The sequence below is a fragment of the Drosophila sechellia genome, chromosome 4 (assembly GCF_004382195.2).
Source record: "Drosophila sechellia strain sech25 chromosome 4, ASM438219v1, whole genome shotgun sequence".
NCBI lineage: Eukaryota > Metazoa > Arthropoda > Insecta > Diptera > Drosophilidae > Drosophila > Drosophila sechellia.
The window spans coordinates 1,041,611-1,063,888 of NC_045953.1; the positions used below are offsets into that span (position 1 = coordinate 1,041,611).

General features: G+C 35.0%; 2 protein-coding genes and 1 long non-coding RNA gene across 4 annotated transcripts; 2 read left to right on the forward strand and 1 right to left on the reverse strand.

Annotated features, from left to right (window-relative positions):
• The first annotated feature begins 4 nt into the window (after window positions 1-4).
• Window positions 5-3,150, forward strand: LOC116801937. Its single transcript, XR_004362313.1, has 2 exons — window positions 5-117; window positions 247-3,150. It is a non-coding gene; the product is annotated as an uncharacterized LOC116801937 (long non-coding RNA).
• Window positions 3,151-3,322: 172 nt separating this feature from the next.
• On the reverse strand, window positions 3,323-6,767 carry LOC6620108 (zyxin). Of its 2 annotated transcripts, none has more exons than XM_002044284.2 (8): window positions 6,640-6,767; window positions 6,315-6,537; window positions 5,269-5,683; window positions 4,951-5,138; window positions 4,180-4,474; window positions 3,777-4,125; window positions 3,601-3,721; window positions 3,323-3,540 (listed from the first exon to the last, which is right to left on the reverse strand). In XM_002044284.2, the coding sequence occupies exons 2-8, from the start codon at window positions 6,504-6,506 to the stop codon at window positions 3,409-3,411; spliced, it is 1,692 nt and encodes a 563-aa protein (XP_002044320.1). In that variant the 5' UTR covers window positions 6,507-6,537; window positions 6,640-6,767; the 3' UTR covers window positions 3,323-3,408. The 2 variants fall into 2 exon arrangements, with proteins under 2 accessions (XP_002044320.1, XP_032579886.1); XM_032723995.1 differs by having other exon boundaries at window positions 4,951-5,201.
• A 3,406-nt stretch (window positions 6,768-10,173) lies between these two features.
• Window positions 10,174-21,487, forward strand: LOC6620109 (apolipophorins). Its single transcript, XM_002044285.2, has 8 exons — window positions 10,174-10,260; window positions 10,348-10,447; window positions 11,149-11,178; window positions 11,232-18,397; window positions 18,453-18,673; window positions 18,731-20,849; window positions 20,909-21,029; window positions 21,083-21,487. Exons 2-8 carry the CDS (start codon window positions 10,372-10,374, stop codon window positions 21,403-21,405), a joined length of 10,056 nt encoding a protein of 3,351 aa, XP_002044321.2. The 5' UTR covers window positions 10,174-10,260; window positions 10,348-10,371; the 3' UTR covers window positions 21,406-21,487.
• The last annotated feature ends 791 nt before the right edge of the window (window positions 21,488-22,278 follow it).

Genomic DNA, 22,278 nt, shown 5'->3' on the forward strand with positions numbered 1-22,278 from the left:
TCAATACTGACTAACAAGGTTTTGCGGCCGCGTTTGATTCGATGAACTCTGCCAGAGAGAAAAGCTTTTTCGTCTTTTCTCATAATGTCGTTAAATCGAAAACTTTTGCCAACGACGGTAAGTTTCAGGAGAGTCTGCGCACTAGTTTGTGCACGTATCACTATCCTGAACTACCTCCGCATTTAAACATTACTGGGTTGATTGGAACTGTAAAGTAATATATTTCATATTATCTTTTTATTTTAGGCAGTGATTTCATAAAACTGCCCACATGCAATGCTCCATAGTTAGACTAATAAGTACCTAAAACCGACGTTTCGCAACACTTTAGCATGCGCACCGTGACCTAAAATTTCACAAAAGGAATCATAAATAAATAAAAATAAATGAATTCCTAAATTTGTAATCACTTAATTTAGTCGGAGCTCTTCAATTTACAAATTATTAGAATTTAAGACTGATGTCTGAAACACACTAGGTAAGATTATAGTAACGATAGAAATACAAATCACTCTGATGATGAGCACGTGTAATCTTTATCAGTATCACTAGCTGTTATATCCTTTTCGTCAATCTGTATAAACGCCTCACTCTCAGGAACTATAAAAGCTACAAAGTTGAGACTAAGCCAGCAGATTTAAGAGACATAGAAAAAAAGGACGAGTGAACTCTTTAAAAAATTTGTTGTTTTCGTTTTATTATTTGTCTTTTTTCCAGTATATCGTTATAGCATCCGATCTACATTAGTTTATAAAACGTAAAAGTGTAACTAAAAAAAACAGTAAAACCGCAGTAAAAGCGATGCAAGGTCGTCGCCAGGGTAGGGCTGGGCCTAAAAGGAATGTTCAAGAAAATTCATAATTTGCTGCCTATCGCGTAACTTCACGTTGTTTATTTACACTTTGTACTGTTCTTATTCTCTTAGTCAATCTGCCTCCAATTCTATCGATCTGCTTCCCATACATAAGCTTGATAGGTGCTTTCACTAAGAGTTTCTAGTGTTGGAAGATGAATTCTACTATCTCTCGCCCCTGGCTGATGGCCTGGTGACGCCTTTGAAGAGATGACAGATGTATATAAACCATTTCAGGGCGATGTCTTCTATTATAACCTCTTGATTTCTACAGACCTAAATTGCCCAAAGCAATCTAAAACACAATAACATTTTACATTCATACATTTTTAATATATTTTTATATTTTTCGGGTACAAGCCGAACCCTGTATTGTCTACACACAGTCTCCGCAGAATTTCGAGAACATTTTACAGTTATATTTTTTAATTTTAAAATGTTCTTTTTTTAAACTGGGAATATACATACATATATTTTTTAAATACATACATACCTTTTTTCTAACATACATACAGATACATTGTACTAATATGTGAAACAAAATCCAAACCATATGTGTACATATTCTTACATTGCCTGAGGCTATATTTTTGATCGCCATAGTAAGAAGGACAAAATCGTAAGTGTTTTAAACAAACGGTACTAACGAAAAGCAAATCACGGACATAGAAGCGCAAAGCATTTCAGGTGTTTTATTGCGCTTCTGTTCAGTTTTCACTTCCTCATCTGTAGAAGTAATCAATAGCACGCTTTCTGTAAATTGATTCTGGAAAGTATCCAGAAACAATCCTGAAAAATGCTTTCGAATGTATTGCAATATAAATATTCTCGAAAATTTGATTAAAATAGACACTTTATGTTAGTCTGTTTTAAAGGTGTATTTAGCCTTTAGTTGTTCCAAGTACCCCACCCCAATCCAATTGGTTCGATGTAGAATGAAAATTCACTTACACATGATATTGAATAACATATATAAATATGGAATTAAAATTGTGCCTTTAAAAGTCTATTACTGGCCAATTACATTTTAATGAGTTTTAGAATTGGTTGAAATTTATGTTGAATAAAATTTCAATCTAAGTAAAAAATTTTGCATTTTTGTATCCAACATATGTATAGACTTAAGTGAAATTCTCTACAACTCTGGTGGTAAAACTAACGAGACATAACGACATAAATAAAATGCTAAGTAAGACTTAAATTTGTTTAGTAAGTTCTGTACAAGGGAAAGCGTTAACCAAATCCACATATGACTTTTATACATAGAGAATTTTGATTTTGAGTCAGAAGCCACTTAGTTAAGTAGACTTTTGCGACCATATAAATATGTATTTGTATTTGTTCAAGCCGAACACATAAGTTTTCTCACGAAATTATTTTCTTTTTCTAAGCGTGATTTTTCAAGCCATCCGCGATCAGCATCAGGTTTAACACCATGTGCTTAAGTATTTGAAAAGAGATACATTTTGCTTATGTTATTAAGCATAGGTGCACTTTTTGCCATTGTCGACATCATATACCACGCATCCCATCAGCAATCCGACGAGGACCCCGACATCTTTCAATCCACTAAGATCTTAAACCCACATTATATCACCCTTATCATTGCAAGTTTCCATTACACGTGCAAATATGGGGATTTCCGATACGGAACCAGTTGAGTTCATATCCAATTACTGTGTTTGGCAAACTGCACTTTCAATGACAGAAGTTCTTCAGATACGAATGCTGAGACTGACATCCGTTCCGTTCGAAAGTTACAAAATTTTTTGCAGTTTCAAAAAACGGCTCCTGGCAGTTCATTGTTATTCCGAAGAAACTTGGCGCAGCGGACAAACCTGTATAGTGTGAAAGAACCACCACACTCTTCTTCACACGGACGGCCGATCTATGCTGAAAATGTTGTCGATTTGAAAAAACCCGCTAGCTTAGCGGAAAAGAGCTGACTAAGTTGTATTTAATTTGTTTTATAGTTGAGTATATCATATATCGTTTTGCCAATAACCTAGCTGGTTTTTTTTTTAAATTTGTAGAACTAAAGTGTATTGATATATCGACATAGTTTGCATAATTTAAATAGTTCAATAATGATGACCGTAAACAAGAACAACTTCAGAAAGGGTTACTTGTTCTGAATTGGAGAAAGGACCTGTTTTTGCTTAGTAACTTTTAAACCTGCATTTTATGTAAATGTGTTGTATATAAGCCGTATTGTAAGCTAGGAAATACAAAACTGTAAAAAAAATGTTACACTCGTTCGTTTTCAATAAATCTGCTAAGAAGAGAAAAACAACTAATTTTTTTTAGTTTATCGATAGTTTTTATTTATTGTATTTGGACAGAAAGCTTGGAAAGCATTTGCCCCTTTACTTTATTTAGCACAAGTATCAGACTATACCTTCGCCTCATGATTTGCCTCTTCCCTTCATGGACTGCCGTCCACAGTAGGATTCAGGATTCGATAAAAAATAACGAAACAATGATGTCTTTTCTATTATTTTCCGACATTAATTTTTGGATATCAAAATGCGCAATGAATAAAATGAGCACTCAATTTAATGTTCTGACGTCATGCGGTTTGTTAAAGCCTGAACCCTTTTTGCATTGCAGCTTTTACATAGAACGTGGTCATCCAGGGGATAACATCCGCGGCCCTCAGCTTCAGATGATAGTAAGAGCCCACAGTCCTATTAAATGCAACAAAAAATAAGGACATTTTTTCGATTAATAAATATTCTTTTGTTTACCTCACACTTATAACATTCTAGATGAAAACTTCGATCTAGAGCCACTACTCTGATCGTTTCTTCTTGTCCTGGATCTGGCATAATTGGTTGCTTGCAGACACAACAGCGAGGGGCAAATTTTCTGTGAATTCATAGAATTTTATCAATTGACCGTGCTGCAAAATTACATAACTTACTTATGAAAATCTGTTATGCAATAGTTTTGATTAGTAGCATCAACTGTAAATAATAGCCCATCTAAGCTTTTTCCGCATACAACACATGTAAAACATTGCGGATGATATGGTTTTCCAGAAGCTCTAAGAATTCTCTCTAAAATTGGTTCCATGCAAACAGAGCATTTTTCCAGTGTTTGTAAATAATCATATTCGCAATAGGGTTTGCCGTCTAATGCATAAAATGGTTTTCCCTGTAAGTTAATTTGGCAATCTGTACATGTGAAGCAAGATATGTGGTATATTTGATCCATTGCTGTACATCCGCTACTTTCTCCAAGTACACGTGAATTGCATTTGACACACCTACCTGTATAAAATATACGTTAATTTTAATCGATAAAAATGTGTTACATTAACTTACCGTAGTTTTCAAATTCTTGAACCGGTTCGGTGGGTATTGAAATGTAATTTTTTAGACCTTCCTTATCATTTCTATGTATGGTGTTCACGTCATAAAATGTAGTTTTAGCATTACCATGTATGTATAGTGTTTGGTTAGCATCAATCGAATTCGAAATATTGTATTCATGGCAAATGTTTGGATTATTATCATTGACGTATGAATTATGCAGATTACAACTTTCACGAGGCAGCGTATCTACAACACAGGGTCGAGGGTTTATAGGTTCATATATTGAATCATATGTATAAGAGCTCTGAAAATTAAAAATTATTATGAATTATATATTATTATTATAAAATGCAAACAAGAATTGTATTTTAAATATCCTATTAAGAAATCATATATATTATAATCGTGGAATCTTTCATTTTTGAGGACCTGATCCTCGGACTCCTTGAACTCGTAATCAACAGTATTTTGTTAATCCATATATTTATTTAATGCATAAAGTTATTCTAAATGTCGAAATAGTTATTGTTTATTAATTTTCAGATAAATGTATATAGTATCTATATATCTATATATATATATAGTATATACTATATACATAAACCTATTTCACGTTAACTAAAAGTGCATTGGAAAAATCTGTCTTCGTCAGTAAGTCATTCAAATTCTTCTATAGCTTTGCTGATTGCATATCTTAATATCTGCCGTGCACTTCTATTAGCTGAATAAGATTGTTTATTAGACACAATTATACTCCCAGAGTAATAAAGATCTGTTTACCTTGCCTGTGGCATCATGTTGCAACGCATATTGGTTTGCATATATTTGCAAAGGATTCGATGTCTGGTTATTTTGTAAATAATCAATTGGTTTGTTGAATTCCAAAGTGGCGTGACGAAGCTCACTGTATGAAGAACTCACAGCGCTCTCTGGACTAGGTGGGGGCGGTAACTCATCTTTTTCGTTGTCTGAAATAAAGTTAGTGCAGACAAATAGCATCTTTTGCGCTGAGCTAAGAGGAGAGTCCATTGCTTTGACATTTAAATTATTTTTTAATTAATACTATATAATTTTTATATAGGCATTACATAAACATACCGGTTTCATGAACGTTTGAATAGGTACTCGCTGATCTCTTAGTTTCGTCTGTTGCTAGTTCTGATATTTCTATTTTATTGTGTTCAAACCCTAAATTAGAATATATTAAGCTTTTGCTCAAAGTTTTTGAAAGTGGCTTTGTAAAGCTTTTGAGAGGCTGTGTTGGTTTAGCTTTTACTCCCAAAAGACCCTTTTTTTCCATTTGAAGTTTATGGTAAGCTAGGGCTTCTAATTGCTGTTCCAATATTGCCGGATTATCCAAAGTTGTTTTTCTGTTCATTTGAGTATCAGCAACTCCGAATTCAGAGCTGAGGTATTTTCTAAAAGGCATATGCCCCCTCATTTTCTCGACTCCAATCAGAGGTTGTGAATAAAGTGGTTCCCGCGAACATGAAACCTGTCTGCTTGATGGAACCTGCAATAAATAAATATTTATGCTTAAGAATATTTTATTATACACAGTTCCTCAGGAAAATAACTTTTCATAATATAGGTTTTAATCGGAACAATAAAAATTATAAATAAAAACTATGATTTGACATGCAGATTCTAATGACTTGTACGCTGCGCAAAGTTCTAAATATTGCCACGGTTTTCACAGTTTGGTTTTTACCGAAGTGAAAAAGGCATGCGATAGATATATATTTAAGTACTGGTACAGTTAAGAATATCCCCTAGAGATACCTATGATACTTAAAACAATATTTACTTAAAAATATATTATGTTTTTATAATGAATTGTTCCTGATATATCGCTTAAGAATCTATTAGGCTATACTTGTTTTTGATTTCTGTCATCTGAATGGTAGCAAATGTTCGCTCATAGTCCAGCGGACTCATAATATATATGTACATATGTACATACGCATACATATGCTATTTTAGAGGGATGGAAAATGCTCTAGCCATGCAGACAAAAATACCCTCTAAAACGGTACAATAACGGACTTTAAGACTTAAAGAACAAGCCCTTAAGGACAATCGAGGAGAATCAAGGAATTGCTGTGCGTATAACACATGCTGGCTATACTAAAGAATGTATGTACCTGAGGCATTTCATTATATTTTATCGGCGGCTTAGGAGGTATATCCAATCTCCTGTTTAATGATGCATTTTGCTTTTTACTTATCTCGGCGACTATCTCCGCAACTTTTCCATGTCCAATACATACAGGCGGTGAGCCTGTGTCACCTTTTGGAAGCGAAAGCCCTCTAAGTTGCTGGGCCACAGACTCCATTGAAATTTAACAAAATCGCGATTCCGTTTTTCTAAATCAATAAGAAAAAACTTTTTTATATTAAACCTCAAACATTCATATACTCGTAAAATTTGAATTTCATATTTGGACTCTTTAGCACTAATAAAATTACACTCTTAATGATGATAGTTTGGTTTGTTTTTAACATGCATAAAATAATTCTATATGCATAATTAATTAAACAATTATTTATTTAAGATTATTGACATTTCAATACTAAGTGGAAATAAAACTATCGCTTATCGAATTTTTAAGGGCCAGCAGTGTGGCCTTAACATGAACGCTAGAAAAACGTTATAGTCGCGCAGGCTCGTATTCGGAGTTATTAAATATGTAGTACTCACTTCGCACGATCGCTTTATATCTCAAAAGCTAATAAGATCATAGACAAACGCGAGATATTGAAGCTAAATCCTTATAAAACTTACATATGTAGTTTTGCTTAAACGGCAATCAAAGAAAATAACCCTAATGACTATAGGAGGACTATAAGTCAATGAAGGGTATTGAGAAAACTAAATGTTTGATTGAGACAATGATTAAAGGATAAACAGGTTTCATGCCGAAGGACTTTAAGTAAAATATTATTACATAAACTTTAAACCGTGTGCTAAAACTATATTATTATGTATTTTTATTTATATATCTTAAATTTAAAAAGATAATTTTTTTTATTCTATTAATAACATCGATGTTTTTCGGCAAAAACGTCTAAAACTTCGATGTCCACCAACATGAATGTTTCTCCACCTCTAACCTAATTCCAAGAATCGAACTAATTATAAGTGGGAAACGTGTATATTTTGCTTATCTTAGCAGGTATAGTCACTTCAACAAACAATCGAACACGTACACACTTATATAAGATGTGTCTTAAAGTGTCCGTCTGTATGTGCGTCCGTGTAAGCATCCAGATTTCAGGAACTATAGGCTAGAAAGTAATAGGCGCAGACCAAGTTCCAAGCCCATTCTAGCGCAGATGTACAAAGCATACAAAAATTGCTACACCCATACTTTTGAAAAATGTCTTAATTTTTTTTTTATTATACGTTTCTCTAATTTTTATCGGTTTACTAAACCTCCCACGCCCACACTTTTGAGAAATGATTTTATTTGCATGGAGTATAACATTTATTTTGCCGCTTTCTAGCGATGTACCCCAACGCCACCGCTCCAATCTGTCACGACCACACTTATAATTAATTTTTTATTTGAATTTTTAATCGATATGCCAGATAAATAAGAAAATATTTCAATCTTCCTTTTGAGTAACGGATATCTGATTGTCGGGGAACTCGACTATAGCTATGTCACGGGAAAGTTTCATTCAGGTATAAATTCTAAGACAAGTTTGCGTAGAAACGGACGGATGGCCAAACAGACAGCGATATCGACTCCACCACATACAGATCAATAATTGAGAAGCCCCTTATGAAATTTTGAACTACGAATTTGAATAAAATTTCCTTTGGTCCCAACAAAACCAGCTAACTGTTATGTAGGTGGCTTGCGCTAAATTCGCTCACTCGCCTACTGTTATAAATATTTATAAGTTAAATTTATGGAATAAATCTCAGATATATATCATCCGAAATTGCATTTTCGTTCTTTTCCCCGACAAAGGAATTATTAAGTCTGGTGCGGCTTTTCTCAATTCAAGTTTTTGTAAAATTTCGTATTGGTTCAGCTTAAATGATAATAGTGTTGTAAATCCTACGTCATATTGTTTGCCAAAGTCGAGAAGAAAATTCCCTGTTTAGTAAAAATTTACATTAAATACCTTGAAAGTCTGAATATAAATATTAATTTCATTGAATAAAGTTCCTCGTTAATAGAAAAATGATTGCAAACCAGAATTGTTGAAAAAAAAGTACCATCACACTATATCAATATTTTTGAATACACCAATCGTCAAATTGTTTGGCCCAATCGAAGAGAAATTAAGCTTGGGGAGGAGTATTGTAAAGGATGGGAATGACCGATTTCTAAAGAGCCACATAGTTAGGAGCCAAAATAATTATTAATTAATCAAATACCTTTTTACCCAAGTAATATAAGAAAATTGAAAATCTATCATGAATAAAGATGCAATTTTTAAAGGAAGCTGACTTGGAATCAGATATACCTCGGCACATATGTATGTACGGCCGTAGAGCTCAATTCCGCAACGGGAGCTTCTCAGAAACTGTGGGCACGGTAATTTAGCTTTTTAATGGTTAAAAAAGGATTAAATGGTTGTAATCAGACAATCGTAGCTAATATACCATTCTACGCTTCTAAACAGTGGTCCCACAATGTGGTCACATCACACTATTAGTAATCATCTTCATAAAGTGGACTTCCGTTTACGATGATTTATTTACTAACCTGGAACAATACAAAAGTAAACTTCTTTCGAACTGTAATTTTTTCTGTCCGATCACGCAGGCTGTCATTTTGCGCGCTTATCGAGCAGCGTTTTGCTTTCCAGCAACTTTTAATTAAAGATTAAAGTTTCTTATCAGTCGTTAACTGCAATTCATGAACGAACTCTCATATAAACATTTATTATACATCTGTTCGAAATCAAATAAATATATGTACATATATAAACTTATGTTTGCATTTAAAAGCTTACTTTCATCTATATGAAAAAAGGGCATAAAAGTGTTTAACACAGTTATGTGTGCAAACATGAATTGCTAGTGACCACCATATCTGCAAATGTATATACATGAAATTTGGAATGTTAACAGTTGTTACATAGAATTTCTAAATACCTGCACATAAAACATAATCGCTTAAGAGTTACAACTAGGTTGCTTATTTGCATATATAAATATCAGCTTGCTACTTTTAGGTGATAGGGTAAATTAAAATTTTTAAAATTCGGTATAATAGGACTAGTGGGAAGGTGGTCACCCAAAAAATATAAGTTTAGAAGCAAGCGTAAACGACCCTGTAAAGTATATACATATATATATGCTTGATCAGGATTTCTTGCCAAATTGTGCCCACACTTTTGAAATATTTTTTGCATTTTTGTTATCAGTCTTTTAAAATCAATCGACTTGCCAAAAAAGTTTTTCCGTCGCTCATTGTCACGCCCACACTTTAAAAAGTGTTTCGAGTTTCTTTTCATGTTATTTTTCTGGTCAATTTCCATTGGTATATCGATAAAATGTAGCTGATAGACGGGAAACGGTACAATAGCGTGTTCTACATTTTTTAAGATTATTAGAAAATTAAATTTATATATATAAGCCATTGTAAGTTGGACACGTATCGCAAAGCGATATATTTTTATTTAATTATATTTTAATTTAATTATTCTTTATTTTATTTTCGTCTTATGTATTAGATGAAAATAATTGAGAGTAGGTAAAGCTAGGGTCGAGTATGTCGAAGTCCGATTATAATGAGATAATATTAAGTACTCGGCTTTGGCCTGAGCACCCATCGCTGGTGATAAAGAATCATTGACATGCATGTCTCTCACAATGTGTCCTCATATTTACTTGTGCCGCTGTATTTGTATATATTTACAAGACATACACTTAAATACTATGTGGCACAATTCTAGATGTGTGGGTTCTTGATTTGTTCGAGGTATTTAAAGTGAGTGTTTTCACGTAATCCGTCTTAATTCGTAGACAACGATCATTGTATTCGAATCGGTTTAATCGCGGATGGTCTGTGTGTTTCCCAATCTAAGAAGTATATACGAAGTGAAATTGGACCAGTGTTGGTAAAGGTAAAAATAAAAATTTTTACACATTTTGTAAAAATACATATAGTAAAATAAAAATGTGATACAAATTGTGGCATTGGCTATTCCCAGGCTATCCCTAAGGGGCCCAGCGTAATGGCTAGGATGAAATATAATATCGCTCTGATTGGAGTCCTAGCGTCTGTGCTTTTAACAATTGCTGTAAATGCTGGTAAGTGCTAATTGAATAATTTAAATTATAATTTATTGATATCGAATCGAATTTTTATTGAATAAAATAAATTTTATAAACTAAAAAAAAAAATAAATGAGCCAAGCTTTTAAAAACATAGCTAACATCTTTTACAGGACTTGAAAAATTATGTATCTGCTTTACAAAGTCCACTTTTTATATTATATTGACGGCGCCTTATAAATTAAATTGATTAAAATACTAAAACTCCAAATTTGCTCCAAAAAAGTCAAAAATTTTAGGATTCGGAATATACAAATAAAAATTAGAAGTTTTACAAATGCTGTTTTAGCCAGTTAAGCCGCAACGTCCAACCGGATTCTTTTTCAGTAAATTGTTAAAAACGACTAGATGAGAAGTTCTTTTGCCAATAGCTCCGTAGAAAAATTAATATAATTCATAAAAATCTTTTGAGTCCTATCAATCAAATCATTTATACGAAGATAAGAATAGAGGACCTTGCACTATTAAAACTTAAAAACATTGATAACTAACTATAGACCTTATAGATGGTTCAGGGAAATAAGCGGTAAAGGGGGAAACCCAAATTTTTAAAATTGGTTCTAGTGGGGTTACCGTGTATACATTTAATTGTCCGTCGAATACGAATATTTATTTGCCGAGTTGGGGATTACTTTTCCTTAATTTATTCTATACAAACATTTTCTTTTTAATTTTAGAAAACGATTGCAATCTAGGATGTCCGAAATGTAAGTAATACAAAAAAGTATGTATTTATATACTTAACAATTTTATATCATAGCTGACAATGGACTTTTGAAGTACATACCCGGCAACTACTATGACTATTCCTTCGACAGTATTTTAACTATTGGATCGAGTAGCGACGTTCTCAACGACTCAGATGATACAAGTCTTAAAGTATCCGGATCTGCAAAAATTTTTGCGAAAGGAAACTGTGGGTACATATTACAGTTAAGTTCCGTTAAGGTAACTAATACAAAAGAGTCTGTGGAGAAAAAGATATTGAATAGCATTCAGAAGCCAGTTCGGTTTACACTGGTAAGTGGAAATTTAGAGCCACAAATTTGCTCAGACTCCAGCGACTTGGACTACTCTTTGAATATTAAGCGTGCAGTTGTATCATTGCTCCAATCGGGAATAGAAGCGGAACATGAGGTTGACGTATTCGGCGTGTGCCCTACACATACATCAACATCGAAAGTGGGTAACGCGAATATAATTACGAAGGCGCGGAACTTAAACAGCTGTTCGCATCGCGAGCAGATAAACAGTGGCTTGGTATCCGGCAGAGTCAACGAACGAGCTGGCATTACGTCTAGTCTGCTGTTGCAGGCAAACTATATTAAGGAGTCCAGGATTGTAAACCACCTAATTGAAAATGTTCAGCTGACAGAAACATACAAGTTTATTGGAAATAGTAAAGGAAACTCTGATATCAGTGCAAAAGTAGTCACAATATTAAAACTGAAAAATCCAAGCGGTACCAAGGCCAACTCACCAGGAACTGGTTCTACTGTCAGAAGCTTAATATTTCAGAGACCAGAAACCTATACCTCCAAAAATATTAACGCCCTTAAAACGACTCTATCTGATCTTGTAGATTCAACCAACGACTATGTGAAAAAAGAAACTGCAAAAAAGTTTGTTGAGTTTATAAGGTTGCTACGCCAATCTGATAGTGAGACTTTATTAGAACTGGCTGCGTTTCCACATCCAAACAAAGTCTTAGCCCGCAAGGTATATTTGGATGGATTATTTCGTGCCAGTACAGCAGAGTCAGCTAGAGTTATATTAAAACAGCTTTCTAAATTTGATGACAAGGAGAAATTACTTGCAATACTGTCCTTAAACTTAGTCAAAAGTGTTGACAAAGAGACCCTCAATCAAGCGGCTTCTCAGCTCTTACCTAACGCGCCTAAAGAACTATATATAGCTGTGGGTAGTTTAGTTGCTAAATATTGTTTAAAAAATTATTGTCAAGGACCGGAAATTGATGCCATATCTAAAAAGTTTTCTGATGGTCTTAAACACTGTAAGCCAAATACTAAACGGGAAGAAGAGCGCATTGTGTACATTTTAAAGGGACTTGGAAATGCAAAGAGTTTAAGTGGCAATACGGTTGCTGCACTAAGTGAGTGCGCTTCCACAGGACGCTCCAACCGCATACGTGTCGCAGCCTTGCACGCTTTTTCCACAGTTAAATGCGAAGAAACCTTGCAATCTAAATCCTTGGAACTTCTTAAGAATCGTAACGAGGATTCAGAGTTACGCATTGAAGCTTATTTGTCCGCGATTTCATGCCCTAACGCAGATGTTGCTAATCAAATTTCGGAAATAGTTAATTCCGAAACTGTTAACCAGGTTGGAGGATTTATTTCATCTAATTTAAAAGCTATACGAGACTCTACAGACGTCAGCCGCGAGCAGCAAAAATACTATTTGGCTAACATTAGGGTTACAAAAACATTTCCCGTTGACTACAGACGATACAGTTTTAATAATGAGTTTTCCTATAAACTTGAATCCCTCGGCGTTGGCGCCAGCACTGATTACCAATTAATATATTCGCAACATGGATTCTTGCCACGATCATCTCGTATCAATGTAACAACTGAAATTTTTGGCACGAACTACAATGTATTTGAGGCAAGCGTCCGACAAGAAAATTTTGAAGACGTCCTGGAATACTATTTAGGGCCGAAAGGATTAGTAAACAAAGATTTTGACGAAATTGTTGAACTCATTGAAGTTGGCAATAATGGTGTTGCTGCTGGTGGCCGAGCCCGACGATCAATTGTTGACGACGTTTCTAAAATTTCGAAAAAGTATAAAATGTATGGAGTCAAAAATGTGCAAGATCTCAATTTAGATGTGTCATTAAAACTGTTTGGTTCGGAATTGGCATTTTTGAGCCTAGGCGACAACATACCAAGTTCTTTAGATGACATTATAAACTACTTCTCAACTTCTTTCGAAAAAGCAAAACAGGAACTATCTTCGTTTGAAAAGCAATTTTCCAGTCACCACTTATTCCTTGATACTGACCTAGCCTATCCAACTAGTATTGGAGTACCTTTGGAGCTTGTAGCCCAAGGTTTTGCAGCTACCAAAGTTGATCTTGCGGTCAGTCTTGATATTAATGCAATTTTAGCACAAAACTGGCAAAAGGCTAAGTATAGACTAAAGTTTGTTCCGAGTGTCGATATTAATGCTCACCTTCAGATAGGCTTTAATGCACAAGTACTATCCACTGGAGTCCGCGTGGTTTCGTCAGCCCATTCCGCCACCGGTAGCGATATTACTGTAGCTGTTATTAGCGATGGAGAGGGCTTTAACGTTGACCTTGAGCTACCACGCGAAAAACTTGAGCTTATTAATTTTAGTGTTGACACAGAACTATATGTAGCCGAACAAGACAAACAAAAGGCAATTGCCCTAAAGGGTACCAAAAAAAATAAGAATTCTCAACCTAGTGAGATATGCTTTAATCAATTGGAACTTGTTGGATTAAATATTTGCATTAAGAGTTCCACAAGCTTAAGTGAAATTCAAGCTGGAAACGGCAAAGTTGCAGAGAGAGGACTTTCTGTTTCGGATAAATTTCATTTATCTAGACCATTTAATTTTGCCGTTTACTTTACGACTGAACGAAAATTTACATTCAAAGGAATTCACACACAGGAAGCTTTCTCCCAAAAGTGGAAATTAGATTATTCCACTCCTGGATCCAAAGTTTCTCACGATACAGCTGTTGTATATGAGCTCGGAAATAAGCCTAAGATATTTAGTAGATTATCCTTTGATAACTCTTTATGCCACTTTGCAGTGGAAGCTGGAATAAACAACGACAAGAATGAATTGGTGGTATATGGTCAATACGAACAAGACAAAGAAATAAAAAAAAGTAAAATTGGTTTTAGCAAAAACGGAAATGAATATAAGCCATTAATTGAAATCCAAGACAATAATGGAATCTCAAATAACATAAATGGTTACCACGCTGACGGAAAAATAGTTGTACAAAAAAACAGTAATAATATTGAAAGGTATCATTTTGAAAACTTCCAAGTGTCAAATGCTAATAACGCCCACGTAGCAGTAAACGGGTGGTCGGATGTTGGGTCAAATTCATTAACCTCTGAGCTTCGAATTTCTTCAGATCACCAGACCTTCTTAATAAAAGAAAATTTAAAATTGGAAAGTGGTCTGTATGAGGCTGGTTTCTTTATAAATGATGAACATTCTCCCGAAAATATTTACGGAAGTTCAATACATTTAGCAATAGCTGACCAGTCGTATGCCCTTAAAACTAACTGGAAAGCAGCTGCATGGTCCATTGACAGTGATGGTAGTTTTAATTTCCAAAAACATGGTGATTCCAACTCTCCTCGCGCAGGCAAACTTGTGGAAAATGTAGAAATTCAGTATAAAAAAAAACAGGTCGGAGGAATAAAAATTATGTCAAATTTTGATGTAAATAAATTGGATCTCGATGTGGAAATTTCACGTGAGCAAAAAATTGGCTCTATAATCGTTAAATACGAAAGTAATCAGCGACACACACAGGATTATTCCCTGGAGGCAAGTGCAAAGATTAACAAGCAGTCTATAGATGTTATATCTAAGTGTGATTTTAACGGAAACGTCTATGTTGTCGATAACTCTATAGTAACTAGTTGGGGAACATTACTATCAGCAAAAGGAGAAATTGGACAACGTTACTCGGCCCAAGACATTAATATTAATATTCAAGGCAATGTTCAAATTAGCGGTAAGGACAAAGCTACTCAATGGATACTTAAAGTAATCGGCACACCTGACAAAACCAACAGCGACTTCAGGATTAGCCGAGACACTGCAGAGCTCATTAAACTAACCAGCGAGACTCAACATCCGCAAGATAAAATATCCTTTGCTAAACTAAATCTAATTGTCAAAAATCAATTAACTGCCAAAGGAGAGTTTCGTGTAGCCAAAAATGGCAAGGGTGACTTTACAGCCAGTTTTGACACTCTGAAGACTGAACCGAAGCACAAACTAGAAATAGAATCTAAATTCCACATACAGTCTCCGAAGTACGATATCGATGCTTCCCTTACTCTTGATGGAAAAAAGAAATTGCACTTGAGGTCTGAAAACACTATAGAAAAGTTAAAATTCTCCACTAAAAACATTGGTGAGGCAAACGACAAAATAGTTGCTTTCGAGGCTAATGGAAGTTTAAAAGGCGAATTGCGAGGAAATGGGGAAATACAAGGTACCTTTATATTTAACGCTCCCGATGGTCGAGTCATCGACGGCAGTATCAATCGCAAGTTTTCCACAAATGCAAAAAGTGGTTTATCTCAAGGCAACATTGACGCTCAGCTTAGTGATACACCTTTTGGCAGTAATAAAAAACGCTCAATTGCACTAAAGGGAAAGCTTGATCGGCTCAACACAAAAACGAAAGAATTTTCTGCGAACACTAATTTAGTCTACACGGCATTTAATGGAGATAAGTCGGAGATAAGCTATCAAATTAAGCAGCAACAAAACGGCGATGATAAGAACATAGATTTTAGCATTAAGGGCTATGGAAATCCACTGCCCCAACGTTTTGAGATCGCTGTTGCCTTAGGAGATTACAGTGCCCAGCATGCCGTGATTAGTATCACAAGTAAGTACGGTGAGATTTTTTCTGTAAGTGCAAATGGAAACTACAACAATAATCAAGCACTTGAATATGGGCTTCAGGCTAATATTGAAATTCCGAAATCCAACTTGAAGTCCTTAGAAATAAAGAGCCATGGAAAGGTCCTAAAATCTTTAATCGGAAATGAAAACGCTGCATACAATGCTGAATTCTTCCTGGATTCTAAAACCAGTCTAGGGCAATATGCTCGTGTCAATACAGTATGGAACGGGACGGCAAATGATGGGACCTATGATTTTGAAGCTCAAACTAACAATATGGAGTCTCCATTGAGTTTCAATGGTAAATATCATCGGAAACAAACAGGTAATATAAAAGATGGTGACCTTACCGGTAAACAAACGTATGTACTTAACGCACAGTACGGAGCACAATACGTAAAAATGGATGCTTCATTAGGTTATGGAGCCGAGAAAGTAGACATAGCATATGGTATAGATTCCAGCTTTGATTCTGTAAAAGACATCAAAGTTAATATTCACACTCTTAAACCTTTGGATGATTCGACATATGTAGTCACTGCACAATTCAAACAGACTGACAAGTCATACGGATTAGACACTACATTTTATCATTCGGCCCACAAAAAAGGTGTTGATATTCGTTTAGATCTGTTGAAAGAAAAGCCTATTATCATAACGAGCATTGCTGAACTCTTAGGAGACCGAAAAGGAAAGGTAATCTTTGAAATTCTTAATTTGGCTGATTTGGACATTAAAATAAATAGTGAAGCTTCATACGTCAGTATTGATGAGTTTTATATAATTGTCAACTGGAGCTCGAAGAAATTAAAGCTCGATGGTTACGAACTTGAAGCACGAGCTCAAAATAAGAACATTAAAATTCAACTCAAGAATGTAGATGGCATAATTTTCTCAGGTACAGCCACTTATGCTCTTAAAAAAGAACTAAACAAAACTATTATCGATGGACAAGGCAAAGTGCAGTATCAAGGAAAGGCGCACAATAGCAATTTTAAGCTGACCCGGCAACACTTTGATTTTGGTACTGATAGGGAAGTTGGTTTCTCTTACACTTTTATGGGTAATTTGGGATCGAAAAACGGATTAGGCACTTTAAAAATCACAAACAAGGAATTTAACACCAAGTTTTCCGTTTGTGAAGAAAAGAGACAGTGTACAAATATAATAGTACAATCAATTGTGAGCATTGATGAACAAAAACTGGACGCTGTGGAACATACCACACTTATTATTGTTGACCTGAGAGATTTTGGATATCCATACGAGTTTGAATTAAAGTCTCAGAATACACGCCAAGGTCTTAATTATCAGTACCATTTAGATAGCTTCATTATAACAGGAAATAATTTCAAGTATCAATTTACAGCCAACGTTCAGCCCACGTCGTCCACAATTAAATTAGCACTCCCGAAACGTCAAATTTTGTTTGAAACTACTCAGAAAATACCGGCAGATGGAAGCCTTTTTGGCCGCTACGAGCAAACAGCTTCATTCTTTATTGACAAGTTGCAAAGGCCTGACGACGTTGCTCGCTTTTCTGCTATTGTAGATGTAACGGGCACAGAACGCGTTGCATTCAACGCTAACGGGAAACTTAAATTTGAACATCCAACTATTCGTCCATTAAGTATTTCTGGAAAATTGAATGGAGACGTGAATCAACAGATCGCAAGCGCTGAAGTAATATTTGATATTTTTCGACTGCCGGAACAAAAAGTGGTTGGAAACAGTGAATTGCGCAACTCCCGTTCTCAAAATGGTTTCAATATTGCATATACTACAACTGTTAAGTCTGCTGGTCTTCAAATTCAGTACCAAATTAATAGTAACGCTGCAGTGGATATTGAAGCCCATGAGTATAACATTGGCTTGGAATTAAATAACGGCGAAATCGATGTTAAGGCGATTTCGTTTTTGAATAAGGACAAATTTGAAATCTCTTTAACTGAATCAAATAAACATATCATTTATATAGTCGGAGACTTTTCTAAGCAAAACCGTTATGCAAAGCTTAACACAAAGGTCCAAATTCTTGATAGAAATCCAATTGAAATTATATCGGAAGTTCAACCTAATTCTGCAAAGATTATACTGAAGCGTCAAGATTTCATCGATGGCAATGCAGAACTTAAACTGGGCAAGGAATTTAAAGTAGATGTTAATGGAAGTGGGAAACCATTATTTAATGGCCGAGTGGCATTAGATGCAACTAACTTTTTACAAACAAATTACTTTATAAATGAAGACAACCTAAATGGTTTCTGGGTAAGATATATTAAGTTAAATTCGTTGCTATTTATGATATATATATTTTTTACAGCATATTGTTGAATCGGAAATAAATAAAGATACTGAATATTTTTCCGAAAATATCAAGAAACGCTTAGAAAAATCTCGCCAAGTTACGGATAAAATTGTTAAATTGGCTAAAGAAGCTGGACCAGATTTTTCCAAACTGAAGGGGAATTTGCTCGATTATAAAAACGATATTGTTCAAGAGCTTGAGGCTGATCAATCAATTGCACCGATTATTGATGGCATGTGAGTAAATGATTCAATATAACATTTTCGTTAAAATAGATGCATTCCCTTTTTTAGACGCACCCTATTTGCAAATATAGCCGGTATTCTTGATGACATAAACAAGGCGATATCAGAAATATTGGGAAAGGCTCAGAAGTCCATCGTTGATATATATGATAAATTGCAAGCCCTTTGGAAGGATTCCCTTCTTAAGGCCTGGGAAGAATTCGTTATAACTATACAGAAACTAATAAGTACGCTCCAAACAGAGATTATCAGGGTTTGTACAAAGACATTTAAAGATATTCTCTCTGCGCTTGAGAAATATGGACCAGCTCTGAAAAACTATGGAAAAGCTATTGCTGAAATTGTAAAACCTATAAACGACGCTGCTCAGGAACTCATTAAAATTGTGGTTAATGCCGCTGAAGGTGTAGCCCATGAATTCAAGCAATATGTCGCAAGCTTTCCGTCATTTGAAAGTATTCGTAATGAGTTTAATGACAAAGTTAAAGTTCTGAAACTTCTTGAAAAGGCAACAGAGTTAACAAATAGTCTATTTGATCAGATAAACATTTTACCACAGACTCCAGAGACTTCCGAGTTTCTACAAAAACTCCACGATTACTTAATCGGTAAACTAAAGCAAGAACATATTGATGATGAAAAATACATCGAAGAACTTGGTAAGCTTTTAATAAAGGCCGTTCGTTCCATTTGGGTCTCGATTAGAAGCACTTATCCAGGGTCATCGGATCATGTAATTGATTTTCAATCTTGGATTGGTTCTCTAACGCATTCTTTTGACTCATTGGCTGTTCTTCCAAGCATACTTTCATTCCGTTCCAGTATCTTAAACTATGTATTAAATGAGAATTGGGATGTCGTATTCAACAAAAAACTATTATACTCATGGATATTCTTTAACGACTTCGAACTACGAGGCCATGTCGTCGATGGGAAGCATTTATTCACTTTCGACGGCCTGAATTTCGCGTATCCTGGTAACTGCAAATATATTCTCGCCCAGGACAGTGTTGACAATAACTTTACAATAATTGGCCAGCTTACAAATGGAAAACTTAAGAGCATTATGCTTATAGATCGGGAGGGTAGCTATTTCGAAGTAGCCGACAACCTTGCCCTAAAGCTGAATGGAAACCTAGTTGAATACCCACAACACTTGTCTGGTCTTCACGCGTGGCGGCGATTTTACACTATTCACTTATATTCTGAGTACGGAGTAGGCATAGTATGTACTTCAGACCTGAAGGTTTGCCACATCAACGTAAACGGATTTTACACAAGCAAAACCAGAGGGCTTCTCGGCAACGGCAACGCAGAACCATATGATGACTTCTTGCGAATCGATGGTACCGTAACCGAAAATTCGGCCGCCCTAGGCAACGACTATGGAGTAGGAAAATGCACAGCAATTGAATTTGACAATGACCAGTTTAAAAGCTCCAAAAGAGACGAAGTGTGTAGTGAACTGTTCGGTATTGAATCGACTCTGGCTTTCAATTTCATTAACTTGGATTCGAGACCTTACCGCAAGGCATGTGATATTGCACTTGCAAAGGTAGCTGAAAAGGAAAAGGAGGCCACTGCGTGCACGTTTGCTTTAGCTTACGGTTCGGCAGTAAAGCAGATTAATAAGTGGGTGCTATTACCACCGCGTTGCATAAAGTGCGCAGGACCTGCTGGACAGCACGACTTTGGAGATGAGTTTACTGTTAAGTTACCAAACAACAAGGTTGACGTTGTATTTGTCGTTGATATCAATGTAACACCCGTAGTGCTGTCTAATTTAATAGCGCCGGCCATCAATGATATTCGTGAATCATTAAGAAGCCGTGGGTTTTCAGATGTACAAGTCGGAGTGATTGTTTTTGAGGAATCCAAACGATATCCCGCTCTACTCACAAGTGATGGTGGCAAAATTAACTACAAGGGAAACGTTGCTGATGTTAAGCTGGCTGGAATAAAGAGCTTCTGTGACAATTGTGTGGAGCAAATTATAACTGAAAAACGAATTTTAGATATTTACAATTCTTTAAAAGAAATATTAAAGGGAATTGCAACTCAAGCGGATGAAAAGGCGTTCCAATTGGCTTTAGATTATCCCTTCCGCGCTGGAGCGTCAAAAAGCATTATCGGTGTGCGAAGTGATTCTTTAGAATATAAAAATTGGGTAAGCCAAGTTTTTCTAGCTTAGAAATATTAAAAAAAAAAACATTTTTTTATTTTTAGTGGAAATTTGTTCGAACTCAGTTAACTGGGTCCATCACTAGGTTTGATGGTGCGCTTCTTCATCTTATTGCACCAGTAAAGGGGCTCTCATTAGAAGGAGTGTTAAGCGAAAAACTAATTGGTAAGAAGTTGTATTTATACTTATAAGTTCATAATAACCTTCTTGTATTTTAGGCTTCAACTCTCGATTGGTGGCTACTGTAGATGGGAAAGATGGCAAAAAACGAACGAAACTGCAGTTCGATAATGACATGGGCATTGACTTTGTCCTTAATAGCGGTGGCTGGGTGTTTGCTACACAAAACTTTGAAAAGTTAAAAGCTTCAGACCAAAAGAAAATGTTGAATCAGATTACAGCATCGCTGGCAGATACTCTCTTTAAGACTGAAATCGTCAGTGACTGTCGCTGTCTTCCGATTCATGGATTGCACGGACAACATAAGTGCGTCATTAAGTCATCAACATTTGTTGCGACCAAAAAGCCAAAATCTGTCTAAACATGTCTTATCGAATTCCTTTGTGAGGAAAATCTTTTTCTTAAAAATAAATTTTCGAAAAATTAATAAAAACTTAATATCACGAAACTTTTTTATTGAAGAAAAGGTATCGAAAGTTATAAAAAATGACAATTGAAAAATCGAACAAACTTTATCAAACAAACTATCTTTATCGAACAAACAAATTATCACTGCAAAAAGTTGCCTTGTTAGGACTTACTTGAACTTATATGCTCATCCCACTAGTCTAGCGTTTAGAGTTTTTAATATCTCTTAGGGATGGACATGGGCTGGACCAAAGACACTAGAATAACAAGATGCGTAACGGCCATACAAATTTTTGGCACGCGATTTTTTGGCCGTGGCTCTAGAGGTGGCTCCAGGATCTCTTGATAGACGAATAGACGAATCTATGTACATCACAAAATAAATTTCGAAAATGACTTTATATTAAAATACTTGTCATTAGGGTATAAAAATTAATATGGCAATGATTGTTGAGTGCTTGTGTCCGAACTTCGTGCCTGACTTCGTGATATGACTTTTGCAACGAACTGTTTTCATATTTTTATTTATTTTATTAATTTTTATTTTCTACTACGTATTATTATTTTTTATGAAATATTATTATTTTTATTATTTATTAATAAAATTATTATTTTTTTATGAAATTAAATGAAATAATAATAAATATAATATAAAAATGAAATAAAAATAATGAAATTGTTCAGCATTAGTGCACAAATAAAATTTTTTTCAACATAAATTTTCAACGTAATTATAAATATGTAAAAAACTTTAAAATTATAATAGTCAGGGAATTTTTATTTTATTTCATCATATAGCTACGAAATTGACCACAACTCCAAATAT

What these genes read in the sequence shown, in the direction of transcription:
- LOC6620108 (XM_032723995.1), bottom strand. Translation starts at nt 6,506, where the DNA reads ATGGAGTCTGTGGCCCAGCAACTTAGAGGGCTTTCGCTTCCAAAAGGT. An exon ending in AACATGATGCCACAGGCAAG is followed by an intron (nt 4,475 to 4,950) that starts GTAAACAGATCT and finishes TTTAATTTTCAG; the next exon opens with AGCTCTTATACATATGATTC. An exon ending in TCAAGAATTTGAAAACTACG is followed by an intron (nt 4,126 to 4,179) that starts GTAAGTTAATGT and finishes TATTTTATACAG; the next exon opens with GTAGGTGTGTCAAATGCAAT.
- LOC6620109 (XM_002044285.2), top strand. Translation starts at nt 10,372, where the DNA reads ATGGCTAGGATGAAATATAATATCGCTCTGATTGGAGTCCTAGCGTCT. An exon ending in CAATCTAGGATGTCCGAAAT is followed by an intron (nt 11,179 to 11,231) that starts GTAAGTAATACA and finishes TTTATATCATAG; the next exon opens with CTGACAATGGACTTTTGAAG. An exon ending in GCACCGATTATTGATGGCAT is followed by an intron (nt 18,674 to 18,730) that starts GTGAGTAAATGA and finishes TCCCTTTTTTAG; the next exon opens with ACGCACCCTATTTGCAAATA.